The 22690-nt window shown below is 38.3% G+C and overlaps 1 protein-coding gene across 3 annotated transcripts in view; it reads right to left on the bottom strand.

The window, feature by feature from the left end:
* Window positions 1-1473: 1473 nt before the first annotated feature.
* The window catches only part of PUM3 (pumilio RNA binding family member 3), a 29140-nt gene continuing 7923 nt past the window's right edge, over window positions 1474-22690 (bottom strand). For 2 of the 3 annotated variants that reach the window (XM_063319253.1, XM_063319255.1), the window contains exons 9-18: window positions 20996-21099; window positions 20391-20469; window positions 19272-19370; window positions 17867-17920; window positions 16242-16322; window positions 10673-10815; window positions 9671-9893; window positions 8520-8607; window positions 6478-6568; window positions 1474-2249 (exon numbers count right to left, since the gene is read on the bottom strand). In XM_063319253.1, the coding sequence (XP_063175323.1) occupies window positions 2120-2249; window positions 6478-6568; window positions 8520-8607; window positions 9671-9893; window positions 10673-10815; window positions 16242-16322; window positions 17867-17920; window positions 19272-19370; window positions 20391-20469; window positions 20996-21099 (1092 nt within the window). In that variant the 3' untranslated portion in view covers window positions 1474-2119. The remainder of the gene's footprint in view (window positions 2250-6477; window positions 6569-8519; window positions 8608-9670; window positions 9894-10672; window positions 10816-16241; window positions 16323-17866; window positions 17921-19271; window positions 19371-20390; window positions 20470-20995; window positions 21100-22690) is intronic. The other variant, XR_010068987.1, reaches the window with a different exon arrangement.

Here is a 22690-nt window from a genome sequence, read left to right as displayed (position 1 = left end):
CTTCTCCCAACTAGAACGTTCACGTACTGCCTAAATTAACTGAAGTAAATTATGAATTACAATTGGGTTTATGATTATTTTTTTTAAATTTGCCTATTCAGCTATCTTTTCATTTTTTTTATACTAAAAATATTCCCCCCCAACAGGACCAGTGAGAAGCAAGAGATTACTTATTAAGATGAAATAAGATATTTCATTACTTTGGATAAACTATTTATACTTAGACAATGTACTGAAACGTACTGAAAATGCAGTGGCCAGTAGATCTAGGGAGGTGATTCTGCCCCTCTACTTTGCTCTGGTGAGACCCCACTTGGAGTACTGCGTCCAGCTCTGAAGTCCTCACCACAAGGACATGGACCTGTTGGAGCAGGTCCAGTGGAAGGCCACAAAGATGCTCAGAGGGTGGGAGCACCTCTGCTATGAGGACAGGCTGAGAGATTTGGGTTTGTTCAGCCTGGAGAAGAGAAGGCTCCAAGGAGACCTCATAGCAGCCTCCCAGTACCTAAAGGGGGCCTACAGGAGAGATGGGGAGGGACTCTTTTATCAGGGAGTGTAGTGATAGGATGAGGGGTAATGGCTTCAAACTGAAGGAGGGTAGATTTAGATTGGATATCAGGAAAAAATTCTTCACTGTAAGGGTAGTGAGGCAGTGGCACAGGTTGCCCAGGGAAGCTGTGGATGCCCCTTCCCTGGAAGTGTTCAAGGCCAGGCTGGATGGGGCTTTGAGCAGCCTGGTCTAGTGGGAGGTGTCCCACTGCCCAGGACAGGGGGGCTTGGATCTAGATGATCTTTAAGGTCCCTTCCAACCCGAATCATTCTGTAATTCTGCGAACAGTTCTAGCAGCTGTATACATACAGATGCTCTCTGGAGAACCAGAGTATTTTACCTCATGCTATGCATGCAAGTCTCAGTCTCAACCTGGGTAATCTCACTTTCATGGGTGCTGAACACTGCGGTTCCTGATGGACTTTGGAGTAGTTGTGGATCATGATGACCTCTGACAACAAAGTCGGTAATTTAGGAGATTGATTTGAAGTACGTAAAATGCAGAAACTTAAACCCGTTTACGTAATCGCTGGCAACTTCCTATTAGTTGCATTGTATTTCATGTTGAGGAAGCTGCATCTTAGGAGAAATAATGGCTAACTATCTGCTATTAAAACTAGAGCCACCTCCTATTAGGCTAAGCAACACTAAAAGAGTAACTCCTACCATTCGAGATCTAATTAATTTGATCTTCTGCTTGGATCAGTCTATCAGCATGGCATTGAACACCACCTGGGTGAGCCCCACCAGGAAAGTTTTAGCTGTTGTTTTTTTTCTTTGCTTAGAACATAAAACGTTGGCTTGATTTTTCTAGATCAAAATAGGGTACAGTACAAATCAATAGGACACTTATTTGATACCATGCAGAAATAAATTCATTCCTCCCCTATTAAAATGAAGCCACAAAAAAAAAAAAAACCAACTCCAGATCCAATTCTTCTGGTTTATTAGGGCTCAAAGTCTATACTTTTCAGAAGACTTAAGAAAAACAAAACCAAACTGTGGCCCATTGAAAGAGCTGTCTCTCCTTCAGGACCTTCTTCAGAAAAAAAAAGATAAAAAATTTAGACATTATTTCATTCTATTCTTGTTAGTTCCTGAAGGATGAGAGCGTCCATCACTCCTTCACAGGGTAAGAACAGGACTTGAGTTGTTTTTCTGCTTTGTTTTTTTGAGGAAACCAGGAGGGAAGGGGATTAAGAACAAGTGTATTTGCCCAATATATAAGAATAGCTCCAGAACAGATGCTTCTGTTTCTATGGTAACTATGACAACATACATACAAATTTTAACACGACGTAAATCATTTTTGTGCAAGTTATCAGGAAAGATTTAACTTCTTGATTACACGTTCAGAAGCTTCCACTAGCTCTTAAATCTTCTTGATATTTCAGTTTCTGAGAACAACCATTTACTGCACAGAACAGAATAAGTACAACAGAAAAGTTGTTTTAGAAATTATTTAATTTACAAATGCATACACTGCTTCTTAAAACAACGACGGTGTAAAATCTTACCAACTCTCAGTTGGCTGCATTGATGTAAATTCTCTTTTTAGCTTCATTTACACTAGGAAGTCAATTTCTCCAGTAATGCTTCTACTCCTTTTACATTTTTATTCTGCTTCAACTTTGGGACAAGCTTTTTCAGTCCTTTTTTGACTGTATTTGCTACTTTTTGATCAGCACTCCGGAGAAGGCTACAAGAAACGGGAAAAAAAACAAGGATGTCAGAAGTCAGCAAGTAGGTCATAGGAAAAGAAGCCCAGGTCTCCTCCACCCACTCTGGTGCCACAGATGCTGCTGAGTGCCCCCAAAGCCATCCCTTCTCCCAGCTCAACTGGCCCCGGTACCACAGCATGTCCTCCCAGGTCACAGGATCCAGCCCATGACTATGTTGGTCACCCTCCATTAAACGCGCTCCAGTTACTGATACCTTTCTTGTAATAGGGGTCCTAAAACTGGATGCAGTGAAGTACATCTAAGACACGTCAAGTACTTTCACTATTGTACTTCTGTGCTTTGTTTAGCGCAGGACTACAGAGCCTTACCAGTTCTGTTATTTTTTAGGTAATACTTTTGGAAAATAAGACAGCTTTCCCAGATACCTTTCCTTCGCCAGCAACACGGAAATTCATCGTAAGCTGTAAAACGCTGTTAGGAAAGAAAAAGCTTCTGCACTGTCCAGATCAACCCAGGCAGTGATTGTCCTTCTCCCCTTCCTTCAGGTAGTAGTAAAGTGTTCTTGGATTATAACATAAAAGCAGTAGAGGTAATGGCACACCTAATTTCCTACTTCAAAATGATGAGTGAAGACTGCCAAAAAAACTTAAGGTCTTCAACAGTCAATGTGTGCAACCCAGAACAGAATTATAGGTTGCACTGGCATACAAATAAACTAAGACTGGAAGCAAACTATAACACCCATGTACTTGGTACCAAGCGGGCTGCATGATACTATAAGTCTAGGATTCTTCCAAAAGGCTCCCAAATTTACAGCTACCTAAAGGCTGTTTCTTGCCTACTTTTTAAACAAGGATTAGACATAGCAACCTGAACTGAGTAAGGCAGAAAAGGGATTAGTGTAACTTAAGGTGAGATTTAAATTTTGTCTCCTTAGGACTCCAAACGCTGTGCAGGATGGCAAACCTATAGGCAGTAAAGCATGGGATGTCCATCTGACAACAACACTATTTTCAGCTACTTTTTTCCTAGATTTCTATGACTATGACTAACTTATTTCTAGCAGCAACTTTGTTACACTTTTAGCTGTGACAGCACTATTTAATCAAGAGGCCTTCTTTAAAACTGAATTAACAAAGGTGAGGAATGATACTTTTTCAGCTTTTCTGAGAGTTATGTACCGCTGAAAACGGCAGGAAAGTCAAGAGTACTGACAATGGATGTGTTGAACGCATTGGTGTTTAACATGTAGAGATTCACACATTTCACCACCAGGGACAAAAGAGCATACAAAGTAGCAAGCCACTCTGGAACGCATTTTATTTATTTCTCTAAGTGAATTTCATCTGCCAACAGCTATACATGTGAAACTGCTTTCAGATTCTTGGTATCCACAGATATTTCAAGACACTGTACTTTTAATAGAGAACATCTACATGTCTGATAATACAGCCAAACGACCAACTTAGGTTTGGGACTGGGTTTTTTTAATTATTGCTCTGGAAGTTCTTCTAAGATCTGGTAAGCAGGCACCTAGGTATTTTGCGGATATAAAACATAACTTTTACAGGTTACAGAAATGACATATGGAAATCAGAAGGTCATTTGGTGAAGTATATTTTTACCCATTTTCTACCCTGATGTAACACATCATTGATAATTTAAAAAAAATACTGTGGAAGAGTCAGATGTAGAAACGTAAATGAACAGCATGCATGACGTTCAAGTACTTACAACGCTTTATTTACACTAAGCTGTATTGTAATGTCTGCAAAGAGCCCTCCCATTACCTTAGGAATCTTCACACTTGTACTAGGTCAGACCGAGGCCCCGGACTTTTTATAAAAATCAGATTAAAAGCAAGTAGGGCAAGAAAGCAGAGGGTCCAGAGGACAGCAGGTAACTAAGAAATCAAGCACACGCAATGAACTGCTCATAACTGGCAAATAACCTTAAATTACTAGAAAGCCAAAAATCTTCAAATGGACTGACTGGGTAAATCTGAGTTTCAGATCTGCACGTAAGTGACAGATGGCTTCCTAGAGCCACAAACAAAACAAAAATCAATCATATCTTCAGGGAGAACTGGAATTGTCTGAAAATTACCTCTGTCTGAGGGATCTGAGCTCCTTTAAGACAAAAGAAGTATCTGAATATTTTTTTTAAACTATTTTATGTAAAAACATATTGCAATTATCATCTATACCAGACTAAATTAGATTCATCATTGCTGTATGATTTAGGTAACCTTTTGACTTGAATGCATGCAGTTAAACAAAGATGAGATTAATTACTATGTGTTAGTGAGGTAAGCAGGTGTCACATGAAATGGAACAAAAGCAGCTGGTTATGTTCCATGTGTTCTCAGTTGCCTAAACAAAAGGGTGTCATGCCTAAAGAGCCACCAAAAGCAGTTCAAACTACAAAGGATTCAGATTTAATTAAAATTTTTAAAAAAACAAACAACCAAACCTAAAAACAGAATTCAGTCAAACACACACACACACTCGTTCCCCATACTGTTATCTCTCTTTCCCATTAGGTGAGTTTCAGTGTTGGTGAAAAATGTTCAATGGACAATCTGGGAGACAAGCCCCCCCTCCTTGGTAACAACGCACACTTATCAAAGCCCCACCCTGTAATACCACCAGTAACAGCAGAGAAAGCGAAAGACTGACATTCTTCACAGACTTTTCCATAAAACACAATGCTCCTGTGCTCATTTTTGCTAACAAGCAATTACTAATTTCCTGTTTTTTCCTATAAGTCTTCAAAACCTATTCAGAGACTGTGTCACAGTGACAGCCAAACCATTATTAAAGTGTTATGCATGGAAAACATTCCACTAATTTACTTTGCAACTTAATTTGGGCAATCAAAATAGCTTAGTATGTAAACCAGCAACACCACACGTTAAATGAATCTCAACCTTGAGTCGGGGGAAAAAAGCCCAAGCATTAATATGCTGTCAATGAACAAGCCTTTGTAACAAATCTCTACTGAACATCTGTGCACAGGATCAGATAACTTAAAGGCATTAGATATATTTATTGAATTCTAAAGGCCTGTCATGAGAGGCAAAGAAAAAGTGTTATCATTTTAGCAGCTGAACAATTTTAACAGCCAGATCCATATGACTATTATGATGTTGCATAAACAGGTTTTTGTAATGGATTGCAACTTTTCTTCTACTACCAATTCTTCTCACTAGTGCTCTGAATGATAATGACTAAACAAAGTTAGACTTAACCTCCGATCAGAAGTCCTACTAGTGAAAACAGCTTTTGATTCACCTGCATGTCAAAGTAGCCTCACTCTGAAGTCAAAAAGAGCAGAGATGGAAAGCAATCTGCAAGGAGTAACTTTAGGAGAGGGAGAAGCAGGGCGGAAAAAAGGGAGAAGTTTTTATTTTTCAAAGTCATGTTGTCTGTTTGAATCGTTTGCTGATTTTGGCTCAATGCAAGTCTTTATGAGGAGCCAGCAGTGCAATGCTAAGCCAGCAGTTCCAGAACACAGACCACACACTTGGGGCTGAAGACAAAACCTTGGGTTTCTACCTGACACTGACAGGTAGTCGCAAAGCGAAAACAGCAATGATTAACACAGCTGTTCACATCTGAAAAAAACTAAATGTTAATTTTACCCGTGGGGTCTTTTTTTATCTCACTAGTTGCACGGTTCACCGCTTCGAAGTTGTGAGCCAGTCAGCTCCTCATAAGCCTTTTCATAGTCTATTCTTTTATATAGCCTATTGCAAACACTTTTCTACTTCAGTTTGAGACATACTTAGGCTCCCTAATTACAGCATCAACAGAAAGCAGTAAGTTACCAAAAAAAAAAAAAAATCTGGATTCTTGTATGCCACCACCAGTCACAAATATTTCAGAGTTAATTATTTTAATGTAGCTATTTGTGGAGAGCTCTTTTGAGAATTTTGTGCTTGTAAAACATGACATGGTAGTCACAATTTTAAAATTAAATTTGATTTTTAATCTTAAGATTTTCCAACATTGAGTTACTTCTTAGTATTGCAATACCGTGAGCTCAAGAAACAACATATGGAAACTCTGGTTTGAATTCTTCTAGTACCCTGTTCCATCACAGACTTACCAGTGGCATGAAAGACAGTACATATTGATAAAAAAAAATGGCATTTTACTAGTAGAAATTTCAACTGATGTTCTCTTAGCTGTTCAATAAATTAACACTGGAACCCAACCAGAAATAGCTATGTGCCTTACGTACCAACAAAGAATAATGGCACCTCGATTTACTTCTGCCCAGGTCTTCATATTCTCAATACCAACACGTTCCAACAATGTTCTTCCAAAGCAAACTGTAAAATGTGGGAAAGGGGTAGGGAGAAGAAAAGAAGACAAAAATTAGACAGCATCTTTATATAAAGAAGCCTGTTAGAAGTCTTCTGCAGTTGTGATTTAATCTAATAGTTTTTAGACACCAAACATTCTCAAACTTTTGCTCTCACGAAGTAACTGACTGTTCAATGCAATGAATACCTTTATAGATCTTTGACTACTTCCAAGCATTGCTTAAAATTAGACAATAGCAGAACTGTGTGGCAGCTTACTAGTATAAAACAGACAAACTTGCTGTTTATTTTTTTAAAAGGGTGTCAAAAGCTATTCATGTCTTAAAGAAGATGTCCATTTCAAAGAAAGAACTTGTTAAGAACCAACACAAGATTATAATTATATGCAACATACTAATACATACACAATTCTGCTGAAAAATGCTATCCTTTAAGCATCCGACTACAACTGAAGAAACAGAATTCGCACAGATGAAGTTACTTAAAACTTCAGAGCTAATCCTTTATTGGTGCATCAAAACCAGTAGGAACCTTATTTATTTCAGCTGTTCTGATACTGCACACTCTATTTCTTCATTAACCTTGAAAGCTTAGGGTGGTTCGCAGATTCATTACACTAATGGCATATGCAAAAGAAACAACCTAGGCCGACCTTCAGTCCCCAGCTGAATTTGAGGAACTAAACTACAGGCAAAACTGCATTTACAACTTGTATGCTATGCAAACTTATCAGTAAGCAACCCCAAAAAACCCACCCAACCCCAACAAACTCCAACATCCAATCAAACGCTGAAGCTGTTTTTCACTGTCACTTTAAATCAGAATTCCATCTGAAGAACACGTCAGTTTTTATTCAACTTGCTCCCTATATGATAACAATTTGGCTGTTTTTAAATCACAATTCCATAAATTCAGAGCAGCAATTCTGAATGGCGCACTCTTTGGCGGAAAACAAAGAAACCAAAGGGAAGAGCTTGTGTTCAAAATGGGAACTGCCCAATGTTAGCAGAAGTAAATGCAGATACCTATCATCATCTCAGGCTAGTCTCTGAAAGACACTCATATAAAACTTCTCCTTTGCACATTTTTAATCATCCACTTGAGAGGTAGCAAAACAGCCTCCTTTCAGAAACATTTAACAAAGCCAAACTAACTCCTATTTTTAAAGGAAACAATGGATATCTGAATGTAGTAAGAAGAAGAAAAGAAAAAAAGAAAAAAAAAGAACACACTTTAACAAGGTCTGATTATTTCTACAAAAGAAAAAAGCCCCCTACACACAGAGAAGTTCCTTCCAGATTATACTATGCCACCCCCACCCAGCTCCTTTCATTTTTTGAGGTTTTTGTATGAGAAAAAGTAATCTCTATTAGGATATGGTGATTCACACAACAAGACTTTACAGTTATGTAATAAAATAAGTTGAAAAGCTATATTAAGATGAGAACATCTGTGCCCAATATCTGCCTTCTGGGATATAAAATAGCAACGATGTCCTATTTTTGTGCATGAATTATTGTAATAAGAGTTATAAAGCATTAACCCAGCAGCACTAATGAACACAGTAAAGATTACAGTTTACAGCACTAATGAAACAAGTCTTTCTGTTAGAAAGACTTTACTTTTTCTATTATTAACCTTTAAATTGCTGTGTAATTTAGCAAAGCTATCAAGACATTTTAAGCACAGAAATGAACCCTGTCCAAAGTATAGAGTAAACCCCTGAAATAAAAAACAGACCAGTACTTGTTTTGCAGAAAAAGCAAAATTATCTTTGGGATTCTGTTCATACAACAGCTCTCAACAGCAAAAAGACAGAAACAACAATCTTAGAGATGTTAAATTTTCCGTATGTTAGTATATTCAAAGAAATAAATGCATCAATCTTATTTTAGGTCAGATAACTGACTACTCTTAAGTCATAATTTGATCAAATAAAGCTGAATTTCCAACATACCTTCTTTTCCACTCTCTCTCATTTTTTCATCTTGCTCTATTAACCATTTCAAAACTAGATGGCCTGCTGGATGCTCTGCAATGTGAAGCTGTAAGGGGAAAAACCAAACCAAACACAAATTATTTAATGATGATGTTTCAAAATGCAGTTACATGTCTGTCCATAAATATTCCTGCTTGATTTATCCACTCCGCCCATATCACACTGATCCATTTAGTCATCCATCACCTATGCAAATATCAACAAGTTTCATGCTAGTGTCTAAATACTTATTTAACTGACCAGTTTATTTTTTTACCACCTTCCCTGTCACATCTGGCTTTCAGTAATATAAAACATATCAATCAATGTTTCATCTACCCTTCCCCAAGGACTTCATGCTTACTAAGCAAAATCTCTCGGTCTAGCTGCCTCTACAAGAACTTCCAGACTTTCCACATTGTCACAGACTTTCACTACAGAACTGAAAACATGAGTAGTTCTCATAAAATTCTGTAAAATGCCCACCTTAAAGAAGGAGAAAGACAGACCAAATTCAGCACAACTACGAAAACCTGGAGGGCATTTATCTTAAATATAGTGTACACAGCATTTTGCGTTTTCTCGTCTACAGACACATCTGACTGATCTTAACAAAATAGGGGAGAGGCACACTTTGAAGAGAAGATCATAATGTAAAGACAAACAGCTATTACTGTAAAGACAAACAGCTATTATCCAAGATCCTTCCCTGCATGGAGATATGCATACCTGAAAGCTAAGAGACCCTATCATTCTCAGTATAAACAGTCAAATGAACTATAAAAATTTACTAACTGCTTGAGTGCATAGCAATAACATTAAAAGAGAGTCTGCGTAACATGATTGTCAGCTACCTTCCAACAAAGTGTTTAAAGAGGTTCTGAAGATTCAAGATCATGAAGTACCTTGCTCTACAACTCAAATTAAATGCTGGCTCAAGCCTTCATCACTCCAGATGCAACAATAAAAGGAAAATGTCAGGAACCAGAGACCACGTCTAATGTACGAGTGCTATCAGGTCAGTACATTAGCACCTTACGTAAAGGAAAAACTGAGCAGATTTCAATTTGGTGATACAAAACAAGCAAACGCTTGGCAAGATCTCAGCACCTTGTCCTCTCTTACATTACCTGCCCATCACGGCCACCTGGAACCAGCTCTTCTGCTGCTAAATTAGCAATTGCATCTAGTGCAGGCTGGACGTCACCAAGAGCTGTTCTTAAGATGTCAGCAACCAAGACAAAGGTAGCTTTGTCTACCACTACTTCTTGGGTGTGTTCTTGCAAATATTCTAGCAAAGGTGAGGAAATGGCTTCCAGGAGTTCACGGCGGCGGAGTTCAGTATTCTTCTTACTGAAGAAAGAGACAGCACATTACTACAGAGGACTTGCTCTGTATGCACATCAAGCAACATGAAAGTCAAAACATATACGCTATGTGAGACAGGTATAAACTACTGGAAGATCAAAATAAAGCATTATCCTTCCCTCTTTCACATACCATTAAATACACGTTGCACACACCTTTTAAGAACACGTGGAGTGAGAAAGTGTATAGTGTTTAAAGCTGACTGCCAGTAAACCTCAGATTTTTGTTAATGATAATTTAACCTCTAATTTTCTATGCATTGTTATCTCAACTAGAGATATATTTCTTAAACAGTTCACTAATGATCTAAAATTGTTCTTCTTCAAAAGCTGATAAGCATTAATGTCAATACCACAGACTGAATTTAAATTAGCAATTTCCATTTTTATTGCTAGATTTTGAGATATACTTTTATGCAACTCAAAACACCAATAATGTATATTAAAAATTTTTTGCTACGCCAAATTTGATGTATGAGTTTAAACAAAGAACACATCACAATTTTTGCCCTTTACAAAAGGGATAAACTGCTGATCACTAATACATTGCTGGTCATCAATCATCACATACAATCATTAAACCAAAAATGCAAAATTAAGGATTAAAGACTAACATACCTAATAATACTCATGTATTTTATATATATGTATTTACATTACTTAGTTATATTATGAAGAAAAGTTATATTATGAAATTAAATGGATCATGACAGAAAAGTTGTGTGAACTTAGGGGAAAACAACTTAACCTTCGTATCTGAGTTACCTATAGGCATTTCCATCTCCCTGCTGCAGAAGTGTGATGATTTCTGGAACAAAATGTGCAGGGTCTCTTGGACTTAGCAAGTACAACAAGACCTTCTTTCCATATTTGTTGTTTATTATATTGGGCAAAGAAGCATTTATTTCCTGTAAAAGTAAATGAACAGCAATAAAATATTAATGAAATAATAGTTTTGAGCCATCAGTAATTACTGATTACCTTTCAAATGCAAAGCTTAGGAAAGGAAAACTACATACTATTAATAAGATTTGTATCTGCTTGTGAAATTAAATTAAAAAAACCCTGTAATCAGAATGAAAGTTGGGATAAGTGAGAGAAATAAAAAAATATTAAGGCTTAAAATGTGTTCATCAGACGTATCAATGTCACCGATTAGAAAATACTACAAAAGGACAGGATTTGTTTTCACTGATACATTCAAGTAAAAAATACAATACATATTCTGGTATGTCACACACCGTAAAAATATAATCTCAGTAAAAGTCATAATCTTAGCAGACCACACAGACAAAGGTTCACCTGCCACATCAACTAACAGAAATCACTGATACCGTGCTGACTTTCAAGGGAGTGCACATAAGTACCTGAGCAGCAACAACAGTCTGTGGAAGGAAAAGTCAAACTTAAACTGATCACAGAACATTCACCAAGAAAAATGAAGTTTCCATAATGGAATAAAGCTGACTTTTGCTGGCAGTATTATATTGCTGTTTATTTGAGCTTTAATCGAAAACACTGGGCATTCCCCAGAGGCCCCAGAGGGCCAGTCAGTCTGACCTCGGTGCCTGGGAAGGTCATGGAACAGATCCTCCTCAATGCCATTACACGGCACATGCAGGAGAACAGCGTGATCAGGCCCAGTCAGCATGGGTTTGTGAAAGTCAGGTCATGCCTATCAAACCTAATATCCTTCTACGATAAGGTGACCCACTTAGTGGATGAGGGAAAAGCTGTGGATGTTATCTACTTGGATTTTTGCAAAGCTTTTGACACTGTTTCCCACAGCATTCTCCTGGAGAAACTGGCTGCTCATGGCCTGGACAGGTGTACTCTTCGCTGGGTAAAAAACTGGCTGGATGGCCGTGCCCAGAGAGTGGTGGTAAAGGGAGTTAAATCCAGTTGGTGTCCGGTCACAAGTGGGGTCCCCCAGGGCACGGTGCTGGGGCCGGTTCTCTTTAATATCTTTGTCAATGATCTGGATGAAGGGATCGAATGCACCCTCAGTAAGTTCGCAGATGACACTAAACTGGGCGGGCGTGTCGATCTGCTTGAGGGTAGGTTGGCTCTGCAGAGGGATCTGGACAGGCTGGACCGATGGGCTGAGACCAATGGTATGAGGTTCAACAAGGCCAAATGCCGGGTCCTGCACTTGGGTCACAACAACCCCATGCAGTGCTACAGGACTGGGGCAGAGCGGCGCGAAAGCAGCCCGGCAGAAAAGGACCTGGGGGTGTTGGTTGACAGCCGGCTGAATACGAGCCAGCAGTGTGCCCAGGTGGCCAAGAAGGCCAACAGCATCCTAGCCTGTTATCAGGAATAGTGTGGTGAGCCGGACTAGGGAAGTGATCATCCCCCTGTACTCGGCACTGGTGAGGCCCCACCTCGAGTACTGCGTTCAGTTTTGGGCCCCTCGCTACAAGAGGGACATTGAGGTGTTGGAGCGTGTCCAGAGAAGGGCTACAAAGCTGGTGAGGGGTCTGGAGGACAAACCTTATGAAGAACAACTGAGGGAGCTGGGGTTGTTTAGCCTGGAGAAGAGGAGGCTGAGGGGAGACCTTATCGCCCTCTACAACTACCTGAAAGGAGGTTGTAGAGAGATGGGGGCTGACCTCTTCTCCCTGGTGACAAGTGATAGGACAAGAGGAAATGGGTTCAAGTTATGTCAGGGGAGGTTTAGATTGGATATTAGGAAACATTTTTTCACTGAAAGGGTTATTAAACATTGGAATAGGCTCCCCAGGGAGGTGGTGGATTCACCATCCCTGGAGGTGTTTAAAAAAAGGGTAGATGGGGCACTTAGGGACATGGTTTAGAAGTGGCTTTTGTCAGGGTAGGTTAAAGGTTGGACTTGATGATCTTAAAGGTCCCTTCCAATCTCAGCAATTCTATGATTCTATGAGTTGTTGGCTAGGAGTAACCACTTTGTAAACTACACAGTGGACGCTGCATACACTTGTGCACTAACATGGCAGAGGAAGAAACACATTCATATCGAGGGGAGTTTTCTTGCTTATAGAAGCACGCTGCTATCTTCAGATGGAAGCACCTGTATTAGCCCATCTGTTTGTTTGTACTCAAAATTTTTGTCAGCTTCTCAACAAATGCCCTTTCCTACAGCAACACGCCTTCTAGGCAAGTTCCAAGTACCACTAGAAAACCCTGAATACCATCCGGGTACCCTTGACCAGTATGATAATCCATTCTTGACAACTTTTAATATACATATAAAATTTATGACTATCAAAGCAAAGAAGGGCTATACAGAGCTTTGGGCACTTTCAGCACATTTTGCAGGCCATAGTCCTTAAAAACCCTTTTTTCCACCATGAAAGTCCTTCCAGTAAGATCTATAAAAAGATAAATAGAACAATTTAAACCAATGTCACCCTTTCTTAAGATGAAGCTTGGTTGGTTGTCTTTGAGGGTAAGAGAAATAGAGAAAGGTGGTTGGAAGCTGGCAGGAAATGTTAAGATAACATTCTTATTTCCAAAACATCGCCTAAACCTAGGTGAAACTGAGTTTTTGTAAACTGAGAGGAACATCAGTTTAACGTAGCACTGTAACTATGAACAAAAACCTACTACTGCAACCTTCACACTCTGGGGATGGGAAAAAAAATAAAAATCTTTTCTGAGAAAAAACCAAAACCTAAGACCACATTCTGTCTTCTCAGCATGTACATTCAGAATCAGATGTACGTGAAGTTCATTTATCAATTAAATGGATGACAAAGCTGCTGAAATATTTCAAAACTTAAAATAGGTAAAGAAAGTATTTTGTTCAGTACAAATAAAAACAAAATTCTGCACTTTGAAATCAACCTATAACACGGCTATTTTGTATAAAAGATAATAAACAATTTTTTTTTAAATCTTCCAAAAATGTACTTCTCTCACTGATTTAGACCAATTACAGAATTTAGTCGCCTTCAGTGCCAGCACTGAAAGCTGGCACTTTCATCTTTCTCCTAGTAGGAGAAACTCTGAACACCACAGGCATGCTGTCTCTTGTTGGTAACGTCTCCCTAACACTGCCTGCTTGGAGTCCTCATGAAACAGAGGGATTTCCTGCTAAAATTTGCCCAAATCCTGACACACCACGCTCACAATGTACAGTTCATATCACATATGAAGGTATAAAGCACCATACATATTATTTGGTCCTGGATTAAGACTCCATGGAGCTAACATATGATGAGAAGGAAAGACTTTCCCCAGAGGATTTAAGGAGCTTAAAACCTTCCCTTACCTACCAGCCATTCTGCCAATCCATGCAAGTGATCAGTTTTATAATACTAAGAAGAAAAAAAAAAAAAAAGAAAAGAGAGAGACACTGCTTTTTCTCCTCTCCCAAATGCTTATTATTTTCCTTACATTCCTTAAGCTAAATTTTACTATGGACAGAATGATAATCGGTATGAGGTGTTTTAGAAGTCTAACTGCTCTTTAGGATAATTTAAAAGGTTGGATTCTTTTACAGAGTATGCTTCATCATCTGAAGAGCTGGTTTTGATCTTACATGCTTTTTTTTCCCCGCCCCCGACATCCTTTCCATGTTCCTGATCTCATATAAACCCAGATGGGCTGACTCTGTATGTGAAGGGCTCTCCTCCTTATACTCTTCTGTCCAAATTGATGCGACAGGATGACCAAACAGTAAACACTCCATTATCTTTGATCTCACATGATGGAAAAACACAGCCAATTCAGGAATTAAATGACACCTTGGAAGCTCAGCTAAAGCCTATGTGAACTAATCAGTTCAGTATCTGAACTAATAAACCCACAAGAAAGCAGAGTGCTTGTAACATAATACAGGAATGCCTCAATGATCTTGTACCAAGACAGCTCTGATCTGTCAGGGTTTATTTGCTTGGAACTTGCCCAGAAGTTGTTAGCTTGCAGAGTAGACTGTGGAAACAAAACCCAGCTGTGATTACAGCTGCTACACCCAAGAAAGAAAAGCCATCATCACACTGGGATGCTTTTATCTCTCCACACCCAGAGAGAAACAGACTTAGAGCCAAATCTCCATGCGAGGGCATGAAAACCCAATTCCCTGCTATGCAAAGTTGCTCAAATGGAAGAACTGCTCATATTTTTTAACGCAACAATCATCATAACCACTTTCTCCTCATATTACTCCTCCACATGCAGAGTATTTGCCTCACCTTTACCTCCCTGCCATTGCCTCTCAACCCATCAGTCCTAAAAAGCTATAGCATGAGTACCAGTATAAGCACATTACAACCTATACATCATTAATTATCCTGCTTGCAAGAAAATTAATTGTGCACTATGAAGTCTTTTTTTTATCAGTGTGAAAAGGTAACTTCATGGTAATTTACAGACTAAAACATCTTAGAAATGATAAAATTTGCATGTAAACATAATCTTAAGTATAAACACTTTATGAAACCCTATTAAACAATTTTTGCAAGAAAGCTGGGGAAACAGCACATTCCAAATGGAAGCAGATGCAGACTAAATCATATTATCCTTATTGTTCATTCTGCAATTCCATGTAGGTGAAGCAAAACTGCTAGAGTGCTCTCATGCTTCAGACATCTATCTATGTCCATTCTGGAAGCAAGATAAGAATATTACATGGATTTTATCCAGAATAATAGTTATCATTTAATTATCAATATACTAAATGTCAAGTTTTGAGAGTTAAAGTGAATTAATGGTTTCATCATCCAACCAAAACTTGGATGTCTCTAAGTACTTTTCTTCTTTGAAGTCATGGCATACTACATTCAGGCCTGTTGCCATGTTCCTGAAAGTTTACTGAAGTTTATCCTGAAGTATCACTTTCCGAGATGCTACTTCTGCGAAATAAAAGAGCTAAACGTGCTAAACAATCTCTTCTACAATAATGAATTTGCACAATAAGGACATTCTAGGCATGGATATTCTTGACATTTTAGGTTTGCTTGCAAAACGGATAAGGTGACATCCTCATTCTAAAGTTTTCCACTAATTTAATCTCTTGAAATACTAGCAGAGCTCAAACTTCTAGGCCAAAGACCTTGACATTAAAGAGATTCCAGTCGTCCTTTAGCCAGAATGAACATGTACAAAAGAAAGGGTAATTTGCAGCAAGCACTGAATCTAGCTTAAAAATGAATTAAAATAACATACGGAAGTGCAGAGGTCTTCTATGAAAAGAAAAAAATAATCATGATACACAAATGTGATGAAACAGAAAAGGTGGAAAGGAATTAAATTGTTTGAAAAAAAAGAGGATGGATTCCTACTCTCATCCTCCTCTACACTGACAAACACACTGACAATAGTATATTATTTTAGGAAAAAATCAGTTACTTACAGATATAATTAACTGTTTCATAAGTTTTGTGTCATCGATGCAATCAAATGCTGCCAGCAAGACCAGATGAGAAAATTCACCCTGCAAAGATGAGACATGAGAAACCACATGCAGTCAAGTTCTATGAATGTACTAATTGACTTAGAATCAACATTTCTGAGAGTTTGTCTCAAACATGACACGACATAAACCACAAGCAAATTCTGTCTATTGTTATAGAATGTTTGTTAAGAGAAGTATGTTGTTAAAACCAAGGTAGATTAAATTGATCTCCTGTTGTAAACAGATATAATGCTTTATCACATCCAAGCTATTAACCTAATCCTATTGTTTAATTATCATTTGAAATCATAGGATTTGCCTTGCAGGAACATTACATGTAGACTGTATTTCTATGGTGGACTTGCTTAAAACTGAAATAAATCACATACTATTATTTTTTGAGATGAGCCATATAGTCTCTACTGCATTGCTGGAAAGCAAGCCTCTAGCATGCTCAAAAGCGCACAACCCAATTCACTTGTAGGTCAGTGAGACTCTACGTCAAAGTGAAGCCAGACCTTCAGTGCTCCAGTGTTGTTTTAGCTATTATTTACCCACTGTCTCATATTTCTATATAATACATGTCTTATAAAAATCTAACAACTCATTTATTCTGTTACTAGAAAACTATGGAGAAAAACACCACTTAGACCAGTGACATCCAAAGTGGGATGCACAAGACAATCCACTGTGGTGCAGGAAGAAACCATTTTTTTGTACCATTAATAAACATATAAAAATAACCACTGGTTATCTTTATCTCATCCCTTTAAAATTTCCATTTCTGTCTGTTTTATAATGTATACTAGCACAGTAGAATATGCACATAAATATACATATATTGGAAGTGCATACTCAGGGTTGTGTGATCAAAAAAGCTTGAAGACCACTGATTAAGACCTCATCAACTATTAGTAAACCGAGCAATACAGCAACCAGGAAGGGAAGAAGTTTAAAAGGCTTTTCTTCACAGTTGCAGTTTTGCCCAGCACTATGTAATCTGGCTGCAACTGTTACTCTACCGGTGCTGCAGTCTCCAAACATACATGTTACTCAGAAAAAAATTAAATACAGGCTTTTTCCACTGTATGTCACTTCAGCGTTAATTCATTTTGAAGCTTCCTGACTAAAAAAAAAATTTATCGAGCATCTTAAAAGAAACATGCACATTCAAATGGCCTTTCTAATGATAACCCCAACATCTTAATTTTTGTTCCTCTTCTGTATACATGTTATTTTACTCCCAACCAAGGAAAATTAACCAACAAGCCATACGGAGATGCAATATAATGTTGGTCTCAAAAGAAAAAAAAAAGAAGAAAAAAATTTAGGACTTTTAATTAATTCAACTACATTAAAGAAGGACAGTACTTCATGTGGTACCCACAATGAAGCACCTCAATATGTCTCTAAATATTACACAAAGTTCAATATATTTCATATTATCTAGTACATCACCACTATTTTAAACCTAGTTTTATTAAGATCTCAGTTGTTCCCAGTACCAGAGCACATTCAAATTAGCCTCTATCAAACCACTTGTGTTTCAGAGACTATGATATAAATGGTTAATGAACACTCACCGTTGCTATTTTTTCAATATATGTCTTCATAGTTTTCACAATGACTTTTCTGTCCTACCCAAAAGGAAACAAGAAACCCAAATGAGCCTATAACGCCAGTGATTCCAAATAACTAAATTGTTATTTATGCCTTCAAAAAGATAACCTTCAATTTGCTTACTAAAGCCTAACATTTGTGTGCCAGTGTCTTACATTTGTACTATTAGTCAACACCTGGAAACAGCGTGATGACTTAAACCTGAACTGCGAAAGACTCAATCCCAGGGAGGTTCTGTGATATGTTTACAAGTCCAGCACATGAATCGGAGATGCCAAAATGGGAAACTTGGGAAAAAAAAAACAAAAAAACCAACAACAAACCACCCACCAAAAACCAGACCACCACATATGCCACCTATAGCTTTTTCATTACTTACAGAAAAGGAATGTACAGTAGAACATGTGCACAATTTATATATAAATATACATATTGGGGAAGCATGCTCAGGGTTGCGTGATCAAGAGATTGGAGACCACTGATAGAGACCACATCAACTATTAGTAAACAGAACAAAAGAACAAGCAGACCACCACATATGTTCACCAATATCTTGTTCCTTACTTAGAGAAGAGGAACGTACTTGAACTATTAATTTGGAAAGAAACATTCAACAGGACCTGAAAGTTCAAAGTAGCAACAACTCTAGCCTGTTGCAAAACCGCTTTACTACCAAGATTTTCTGGCAGAAAGTTTCCTCAGTGCCTGTACTTTTGGCTCTTGCAATCACTGCTCAGTCTTCTTTAGATACATTACTAGCGCCAGATCCCAGCAACTTCTTATTTTTTTCTGCAGTCTTTTGTAACAAGCTGACTATTTTCATAAGTTGTCTTTTTTGTTTTTAATAAAACAGACAAAGATAGGAGGTATGACAATATTTACAAAGAGATGATGGCATATGTTAACACCTGAAGCATTTCAGGATACCGTATCTGCAGAAGAAACTACAGCACAGTTCCTGTAACATTTTCCAGGTCTTGGCATTCCGAAGACAAACATTGTTCCACATTATGGCTTTTTTACTGTCCTCTCCCTACTGCCAATTTCACCTGCATGAAAAAATCTAAAGGAGGAATGAACGGCCAATAATCCTAAAATGGAAAAGCTTTATGTTTCATCTGCAAGATCCCCACTAAAAAAAAAAGGGAGATTCTTCCCCTACAAAAATTATAATGAAAGCATTTGATTCACAAAAAACTACTGCTTATATTTGCCAATAGGTAAAGTGGGGCAATTTTAAACCTTGCTCTCAATACTTAACTGCATCAAAATGTGTGCTGGCAGAAGGACCCACGCAAGCAATCATACTCACGCTCTCAGACTAGACTACTATTAAAGAGGACTGGGTACACTGAAACCAAAGAGTACCTTGGGAGTACCATGCCATAAGCAGTGCATTGCTACTCGGGCTCCATCATGAGTGTGTGCCAGGTAGATGACAGCCTCTCTGATAGCTTCTATCATTTCCTGGGGAAGAAAATGTGATAAAGCAAAAAGGTGAAAGAAAAGGCCTGACAAATCTCAAGGTGGGCAGATGAGGGCATGAAAGAATTTTTTGTCTGCCCACACTACTGACAGCATCACTGGCTCTACAGAACCATTCTCATTGCCTTGACATATGAAAAATGGCCTCAAAAGGAGTCCAACAGACTGTAAATGACATAAGCTTTCTCCCTTCAAAACTATTCATATATCCATCATATTCACCCTATGAAATCAGACCTGTTTCAAAGCTCATCAGTTGTCCTATTACAGACAATTCAAAGGGTGCTCAGAACTGAGACTGAAATTAGAGCAGACAAAGACAACTAAATCTTTGAAGGTGATGCAATTTATTTATACATACAAGATATTAGCCAGAAAGCAAGAACTAAAAGGTCATTTAAGCACCAGGTGACGTTATAAATCAGATATGACAAGATTCAGCCGAAAGTTAGTCTTCATATGAAAGGAATGAGGTTATGAAGCCATGTGACAAAATAACACCATCAGTCAAAAAAGAAAAAACAAACCAACCCCCCCTTCCCAGGTTAATAGTCACTACTGTTATTATTGGATAGATTTCTTTGACATGAAGCTCCCAACTGTCTCCCTTTCTATCCCTAGCTGCTTCTTGCTGCCTAATCAAAAGTTCCAATCTTTTTACCATTTATTTAGAAACTGCTCAATCACAACACGGCTGGTGTCACTAGCGATATGCACAGACAGAAACAGATCTACAAAAGGGGTTTCCAAACCCCAAAGACAATATCCATATGCTACCGTGTCTGTACAAAAAGCCAGGCAAGGAGGAAGAGATATGCCCTTAGTCCCCCAGTTCACAAAAGACTGAATCCAGAAGCATTCTCTGACAAAGCACAAAACCACACACAGGAACCTTTCATTAGGTAACATCTGGACTCAGAATAGGCCACAAATAGTCCACCTTTCCACCCCTAGCTTTCCACTGGAAGGCAAAAGAAGACAAAAAACCCAAAACATACTTACGGATCTTTGTTTCGGAAGAGCATGAGTGAAAAAGTCCAAAAATACTTTATGTACCAGTGAGTGCTTTATCACAGCCTCTCTGTATTTGGGAAGAAGAAAATAAGCAAAATTCCCACACAAGTAATGGTTTTAATGTAAGCTAGCAATACTTCATTTGCAGATAAAAAAGAAAAAGTTAGGTAGTGAGGTGCACAGAAAACACAGTCATTCTGGATTATATGTTTAGCATTTACAGTATGTGGAAAACTCTACCACAACTTACAAGTTCTAAAACCTAGCAAAATATTTTCTCCTCAAGACCACTGGAGAAGCTTATCCAATAATGCGTTATGGAAGCACACCACGCTGGGATTTCTACCAATTATTTGACTGGGGCAGGGGACACTTTAGTTTATACAAGTGGAGTTCGAAAATAAGATACAATATTGCCTATGACAGTTCAGACAAAACCATAGCTACTTACTACACAACACAGCAATGTTACAGTTTAATAGAGTATCAATATCACTGTCATCTGAGCTTAAAAGAGTATCAATATCACAGTCTGTACGACAGAAACAAACTGGTTCATGATAGTCACACCTTAAACCAATTTTTGTCCTTACTTTTGTGCCATTGGTGTAAGAATCTGTTTCATTTCATCCAAGATGGCCTCTCTCTTTTCAGGTTGAGCTTCTAACACTTTATCCAGTGTTGGGACAACTGGTGTCTGAAATGAATGCACAGAGGTTTAATCATTCCCAGTAAGTACTGGGAGCTCATAGAAAATTATACTCTTTAGTCCCTTTTCAATCAAAATTCATGAACAATACCACAAACAAAATTAATCTCCTGCAAAACTAACAGTTTTTACAATTTTAAAAATAAAAAGCTTATCTACTTTGATTATGTCAAAAAGCTGTATAGTTAAGTTTCTACAAATTGAATACTCGTTATTAGCAAACAAAAGCTACTTCAATGGTTTGAACTGCTTTTTGCCAATTCTGGTGAGCTCCTCATGAGACCGTAAGATACAAGGCAAAATACACAACATCGGTACTGTGTTAAGGGACTCCTGAGATAAGCAGAAATTCTGCATGACAGTATGCACATGACAAGGGGTAGCACAGCAACAAGTCAATGAACTGAGAAGTTAACCAGGGCCCAAGAAATTCCAGTTCAAGAACAGCAGAGAGGAGGAATATGTACCATATACCTTAAATATGGAAACACTTGCGGGTATCTCATCTAACCAATTACACTGGTAACTCTTGTAAAAGAATCTGTTGTTTGAAAAACAGTTTGACTAGACAGAAAATTAGAAAAAATGCATTTCTAACTGTCCCTGCTGGGTGGGGAAGGGGGGTGGAGAGTTGGTGGCAGGATGGGGAAAGTGAACCACGCATTTCGTATCATAGAATCATAGAATTGTTAGGGTTGGAAGGGACCTTAAAGATCATCTAGATCCAACCCCTCTGCCATGGGCAGGGACACCAACCACTAGACCAGGTTGCTCAGAGCCCCATCCAGCCTGGCCTTGAACACTTCCAGGGATGGAACTTTCGCCACCTCTCTGGGCAACCTGTAACACCAAGAAACTCCATGTCTCTTTAAGGATTACACCGTAATGTCTTATAAACCCACATACTGTTGAGTCTCAGGTTTGCATCACAATGTAAGACTTGAAGCATGCATGCCAAGAATGCTAGAATGATGGAAGCTAACACTGCATTTGATTTCAGAGGCTGTTGTACACCCAGTACAAATTACAGCCCACAAACACAGCAAACATGCGTTTCTATTACAGAGTTGCAAAATGCTTTACTAAAACTTATAATAACTCATAAAGAAAAAAACAGCAATACCGTTCAGAAGTGAGCTGTTAATTTCTTATACAACTTTAACAGAAATCATGTGTAAAGGTGTGCTGTGTAGTGTAGTTAATAATTGCGCAAAACAGTTCTGAACTTTGCAGCAAATAAAACTATTTGTACCTCTAAAGGAAACCAACTTTCCAAATGAGCAAGAAAAACAGAAGTCAAAAGAAAGGAGGTTGTATTTTTTAAAAAGACTCCCAGTGCCTGATGAGGATCTACATCTAAATGGTTTCAAGAGTGTTTGGACTCAAGTCCTATAGTTTCCATGGGAAAAGAAAACAAAGCCAAAAATTAAGCCTAAATAGCATACCATATATAGATGCAGGCACGTTCTGCCCACACTCAGTCCTCATGAGACATAAGACAGTTCTGACACAAAAAACATCTTGAGCATTAATGGGGAATTAAGCCTAAATCTTATCTCATCTAGGATGACCGCTTCAT

This window comes from Chroicocephalus ridibundus, chromosome Z (assembly GCF_963924245.1).
Source record: "Chroicocephalus ridibundus chromosome Z, bChrRid1.1, whole genome shotgun sequence".
Lineage (NCBI taxonomy): Eukaryota > Metazoa > Chordata > Aves > Charadriiformes > Laridae > Chroicocephalus > Chroicocephalus ridibundus.
The sequence above is the reverse complement of the archived record's forward strand: the minus strand, read 5'-3'. Positions and strand labels throughout refer to the sequence as shown.